The sequence below is a fragment of the Arachis hypogaea genome, chromosome 7, assembly GCF_003086295.3.
Source record: "Arachis hypogaea cultivar Tifrunner chromosome 7, arahy.Tifrunner.gnm2.J5K5, whole genome shotgun sequence".
Lineage (NCBI taxonomy): Eukaryota > Viridiplantae > Streptophyta > Magnoliopsida > Fabales > Fabaceae > Arachis > Arachis hypogaea.
In genome coordinates this window covers 29019033-29025696 of record NC_092042.1, presented here as the reverse complement: position 1 = coordinate 29025696, position 6664 = coordinate 29019033, and the positions used below count along the sequence as shown (strand labels likewise).

General features: G+C 35.7%; 1 protein-coding gene across 1 annotated transcript; it reads left to right on the top strand.

Moving 5' to 3' along the window:
* The first annotated feature begins 244 nt into the window (after window positions 1–244).
* LOC140174333 (serine/threonine-protein phosphatase 7 long form homolog) lies at window positions 245–5019 on the top strand. The gene is made up of 5 exons (XM_072198774.1): window positions 245–289; window positions 3641–4356; window positions 4440–4530; window positions 4733–4952; window positions 5003–5019. Exons 1-5 carry the CDS (start codon window positions 245–247, stop codon window positions 5017–5019), a joined length of 1089 nt encoding a protein of 362 aa, XP_072054875.1.
* The last annotated feature ends 1645 nt before the right edge of the window (window positions 5020–6664 follow it).

Here is a 6664-nt window from a genome sequence, read left to right as displayed (position 1 = left end):
ACGGCGTCATCTTCTCCCTCTCCAAAGAAAATAAAAGGCATGCAAACAGAAGCACTTAATAAAAGGGAAGAAAGAACCAACCTTTGCCTGAAAAGGGGTAGAGGAAGATGAAAGCCTTCAACGAAAGTGTTCCACGAACAGATACGAAAGTGTTCCACGAACAGATGAAAGGGAAAATTTGAAAAATCGAAGAAACGAAACAACGAAAGAAGGGGGAAACACTTATAAGCACGTTAGGGGCATAATGGTAAAAATGGAAGCGATCATTAATGAATGCACCGTTACCAAGGTAATTAATACCTACGCATACCCCTAACGGACGCGACGTTTGATTAGACGTAACTGTGAAAATCAAAAGTCACAAAAATTCACGTCGGTTGCAAACAATCACGTCGGTTCCCTCACAAGTCGGTCACAACCCCGAGTAGAATACTCGAACCCAAATCTTAAAAGAAATTGGGCTCGACTAGGGGCACTGTTCATACCCTGGCCCAATGATAAGGCCCAGGTCCCAACAAAAGGCCAACCCAAAAGGGTTGAGCCTCACCTTGTACCGACCTCTTCCCTACGAAGTCGGTTCTTACCACGACTAACCCTAAAGAAGTCGGGGACGAAGATTAGCTGGCAGATAATCACTCATTCAAATGAGTAACTGCCCCTAAAACCTCTCTACCCAATTCCAGGAGCCATATCTCAACCTCCCTAAGATAAAGGGACGGTTATCCACCTCAAAAGGCGGAACTACTTCAGCGGTGGTTATGGGTTCACCACTATAAATACACTGGCACCTCTCAGGTATCTCAGAAGCCCAATACTCTCTAGACCTGTTTTACCCCTTTGCTGACTTTGGCATCGGAGTGTCTTTGCAAGTACCACCCCCATTCTCCCTTACACAAGTCGGATGGGGTCTCGGAGCACAAACCCACTTGGACGTTTCACCGTTCAGACGATTGGGCCAGCCAAACTTGTCCAACCCATTAATCTCCAGTTACCCATCGTAACAGTCTCTATACTTTTTTTTTAAATTGGATCCCTGCACCAATTTTTTTTTCAATTAGGTCCCTCTTAGCAGTAATTGGCTTAATTTTATAGGGACCAAACTAAAAAAAAATAATTAGTACAGGGACCCAAATAAAAGAGAAAAAAAATATAGGAATCCAATTAAAAAAAATTTGGTACAAGGACTCAATTAAAAGAAAAAAAAAATATAGGGACCTAATTAAAAATTTTACAAAAATATAAAGACCAACAGAATAATTAAACTTTATTAGAAATAATAGTTAAATTAAATAGTTTTTTTTCTAATTAAAAGTTAACAAGAGAATTTTTCAAATAAAAAATTAATTAATTCACATAAATATAAATACTTATTGCCATTATATCTCTTCTTATTTTGTTTTAAATTCAATTATCTAATCTAATTATTCTAATAATTTTATTTTAGTTGTAAAACGTGTATGAAAAAAACTAAATGGTACTTAATTTTTTTATCTAAAAATAAATTTAAAAATCTTTTCAGGTCTTTATTTGCGTGCCATAAAAATTTAAGTTTACGTCTTTAAATAGGATGCGAATTTTACAAACCACAAATTTAAGTTACTTTAAAAAAAATTTAAATAATAAATATTTATATTAAAAATAATTTATAAATAAGTTATTTTATTTTTAACTTTTTAATTCTAAAAATATTTATTTTAAAAAATGGGTGATAAAAAAATTTTATTACAAAAAAAGTTATTTTTTTTTAATTTCTCCATAAACATTAAAATAGTTTTTTAAAAAGCTGTAATTTGATTTTAAAAATTGTACCAGACTTATCCAAACGAGCTAATGTCATGATCTCAGCATCCCAAATTTCAGTTTGAAATTTAAGCCTAATTTGAGTAAATAACTTAATTAAGTTATTTTTTTAAAAATAGATTAAACAATAAATACTTATATTAAAAGTAACTTGTAAATAAGTTATTTTGTATTTAGTTTTTTAGTTTTAAAAATGTTTCTTTTAAGAAAAGAATCATAAAAAAATTTTTATCATGAGAGAAGTCATTTTTTTTAACTTCTCCATAAACACTAAAATAGTCTTTTAAAAAGCTGCAATTTAGTCTTAAAAATTGTAGTAGACATTAATATTATATATTTTCATAAGTTAAAAAAAAAAGTAATTTATGGACCTACTCAAACGGATCCTTAAAGCTTTCTTAATTCTTTAGTTCATCGAAACCTTCTTCTAGAGTAGTTTTTTAAATATGGCAACTACTCCAATGAAAATGCTAAAAATATCGAGTTTTTTATTTTTAATATTGGGGGAGAAGTGGTGTATAACAACGATATGGGACTTCATGGTGCATAACCAGAGTGTGACGGCCAGGATCGAAGAAATCGGACGGTCCGATTTGAGGAGCTGTAATCGGATGGTCCGATTTTGGGCTGGGAAGGTACGCAAATCGGACGGTCCGATTTGTGACCCCCCTGCCACATGTCGCGCATGCACGTTGGTCCATGTTTGATGATCAAATCCCAACCACCCGAGCTCCCTTAAGGTAGTTTCAGTTCCCTTTCCCTTTCCCATTTCACTTTCACTTTGTTACAATTCCCTTCTCCCATATACCCCACCCCCAAGCCACGGTGAACAACTCCATTGTTGAAGGTTTGAGCTCCAAAAAATTGGACCACAGTATGCCTAAAAGAAGAAAAATAAAAGATGTGAATCGTCCAGAACTTCATATTGCTAATTATCTTGATCATCCTAATTATGTAAGTTTTCAATCCAAAATTTTTTATTTTAATTAAAATAATATTTATAATGTTAGAGATTAGTAATAGTTTATTGTAATGATAATGTTAGGAATTAGTGGAGTAATAATATTTAGATATATTTGAATTCAATTAAAATAATATTAGAGATTATTGGATATTAATATTGATATTGTTATTAAAAGAATAATTGCAATAATAATATTGTTAATAATAATACGGTTATTATAAAATTTTGGATGTATGATAAATAAATCGAATAAGTAATATTAATATTAATAATTGTTAATAAGTAATATTAATATTAATATTAATATTAATATTAATAATTATTAATATTAATATTAATATTAATAATTGTTATTAATATTAATAATACATATAGTATTGTAATAGTAATAATTATTACTGCTAGTAGCGTTGAATTTAACTATCAGTAGAATAGAATACATATAGTAGTGCAATGTGTGTGCTGTACGTGTGAATATAAATAAATAAGTTAAGTAGTTTTAATTTAATTGTTAGTAATAAATAATTTTTTTGTAGTTAATCAATATTGTATTAGTAGTCGTTCGTAAATAAATATTATGAATTAGAAATTGTTGAATTAATTATTTATGTTATAAGTTTAATATAAATAATTAATTAATGAAGGGTTAGTGATTGATTTATTATTGTATGTTTGCTCTTAGAGCAGAATAAAATAGAGTAGTTAGTTATTTGAGTATTAATAGATAATATAATAGTTATTTGTATAAAGTATTGTATTGTATTGTTGTTATTAATATATTTATTGATTCTTATGTGTGGCTGATTATTTGATAATGAAAATTCGATTCTTTTAAGTTTAATTTGTTAATTTATTAATATTATTGTTTTTGTTTAGGGATCTAGAATGTTGCAATGTGACCACTACATGCCGCCAGATCGGTACAATCCAATAGCGGAGGGGTTTTTACGGGACACCGGTTTTTATTATGTTTCACAGATTGGAGTTGTCCAATGTCAGGCAGCATTGGTTAATGCTCTGATTGAGAGATGGCGCCCCGAGACTCACAGCTTCCATTTTTCGGTTGGTGAGTGTGCTGTGACACTGGAGGATGTGGCGTTAATTTATGGTCTTCCGACGAATGCTTTGCCAGTTACGAGACCGACACTGAGTAGTTATGAGGCGTTAGAGGCTGAATGCTTGGATCAGTTTGGTGTTGCACCTAGGCAGGCAGACTGTAGGGGAAGTTTCATCAAGTTGACGTGGTTTCGAGCATTGAAGGATCGGTTAGTGTTGGTTGATGATATCCAGATTCAGAGGTACGTGAAGTGCCACATAATGTTATTGTTTGGAACCGTTATGTTTGGAGATAAGTCTGGAGCAGGGGTGCACTGGAAGTTTCTCCCATTACTTCGTAACTTTGCCGGGATAATACAGTTCAGTTGGGGTTCGGCATGCCTAGCACACCTGTACAGAGCTTTGTGTAGGGCAACTCGTGTCGACTGTAAGGAGATTGATGGTCCGTTGACACTCTTGCTTGCCTGGGCTTGGATCCGCCTACCGTTCCTTGCGCCGATTCCTAGCAATCCTCGAATCTTTCCGATTTCAAAAAGGTAAACTTAATTAATAAACACTTTTTAATAATGTATCTTAAATTTAGTTGATAAATGTATATTAACGAATTGCATGATGTTAGGTGGCATAACTGGGAACGTGTGAATTGGCCTTACAGATTGAGGAAACTTGAGCATTTTAGGGGATACCTGGATGCTCTGCAAGAAGGACAGGTCTGTTGTAATAAATACGTAGTTGTTTTCAATTAGCCGTGTTATTATTAATTGTGTAATCCTCGGTTACTTGCATAATGTGTCATGTTTGATTATTTGAGTTGTATATTGATTATTTGAGTTGATTAGTTGGCTTGGTTATTCGTTTAGCCGTATTATTATTCTGTGTGTAATCCTATGATTACTTGCATAATGTGTGCAGTTTGTTTGGGAGCCTTATGCAATTGGAAGGACCGATCCGGAAGTGATTCCTCTTGACATCCGTCAGCATTTTGCTATTTGGAGTGCCACAGTTCCACTTATATCTTTTGAATGTGTTGAGTGGCATGCATCTGATAGACTGAGGAGGCAGTTTGGCTTGACTCAGGGTATTCCTGATCAGGAGCGAGACCTAGGTGAAGCACACGGCGAAGTTTTGACAGGTCCGAAGAATCAGGATTGGTCTGGAACCCACTCATCCTGGGTTATGCAGTGGACGAACCGGTATAGTCTAGTTCTTCTCGATGACACGGTGCCCTCACAGCATCAGGCAGATATCTACTTGCATTGGTACCGAGGTGCATTTGGTGACCACTTGCAGCTGTCACAGATGGAACCGCAAGATAATCAGTGGTGGACGAAATTGTGGTTTCTATCTTTTTGAGCTTTAGCATATATTTACTCTTAGGGCACTGTTTATTTTCACAACTCCGTTCAACTAACCAGCAAGTGTACTGGGTCGTCCAAGTAATAAACCTTACGTGAGTAAGGGTTGAATCCACAGAGATTGTTGGTATGAAGCAAGCTATGGTCACCTTGTAAATCTCAGTCAGGCAGATTAAAATAGTTTATGGGTTTTCGAATTTTAAAGAAGAAATAATAAAATAGAATATAATAAAGAGGGATAGAACACTTATGCAGATTCATTGGTAGGAATTTCAGATAAGCGGATGGAGATGCTGTAGAGCCCAAGGACGCCTGCTCTCCTACTGCTTCTACTCAATCCTTCTTACTCCTTTCCATGGCAAGCTTTGTATAGGGGTTCACCATCAACTGTGGCTACTTTCTTCCTCTCGGGGAAATATCATGTGCGGCTGTCACTCGCACAGCTAACCAGTCTGGAGGCATCACCCATGGCTGATGGCTACATCCCATCCTCGCAGTGAAAACTAATGCTCACGCACTCTGTCACAGTACGGCTAATCACCGGTTGGTTCCCGCTCCTACTGGAATAGAATCCCTCTTTTGCGTCTGTCACTAACGCCCAGCAGGTTAAAGTTTGAAGCACGTCACAGTCATTCATTACCGGAATCCTACTCGGAATACCACAGACAAGGTGAGACTTTCCGGATTCCCAGGATCCTACTCGGAATACCACAGACAAGGTGAGACTTTCCAGATCCTCATAAATGCCGCCATCTATCTAGCTTATACCACAAAGATTCTGTTGGGGAATCTAAGAGATACACATTCAAGCTCTGTTGCATGTAGAACGGAAGTGGTTGTCAATCACGCACGTTCATAAGTGAGAATGATAATGAGGGTAATCGAACTCATAACATTCATCATGTTCTTGGGTACGAATGAATATCTTGGAATAAGAATAAGAGAGATTTGAATAAAAGAAAATAGAACTTCATTAATACTTGAGGTACAGCAGAGCTCCACACCCTTAATCTATGGTGTGCAGAAACTCCACCGTTAAAAATACATAAGCAAAGAGTTCAGGCATGGCCGAATGGCCAGCCCTCTCCATGATCAAGTGACCGAATGAAAAAGACTAAAAATGGTCAAAAGATATCTAATACAATAGATAAATGTTCTATATATACTTAGACTAGCTCCTAGGGTTTACATGAGTAAGTAATTGATGCATAAATCCACTTCCGGGGCCCACTTGGTGTATGCTTGGGCTGAGCTTGATCATTCCACGAGCTAAGGCATTTCTTGGCGTCAAACTCCAGGTTATGACGTGTTTTGGGCGTTCAACTCCGGATAATGACGTTTTTCTGGCGTTTAACTCCAGACAGCAGCGTGTACTTGGCGTTTAACGCCAAGTTACGTCGTCATTCTTCGAATAAAGCCTCAATTTCAGTCAGAATTTACCTGAAATCACAGAAAAACACACAAACTCATAGTAAAGTCCAGAAATGTG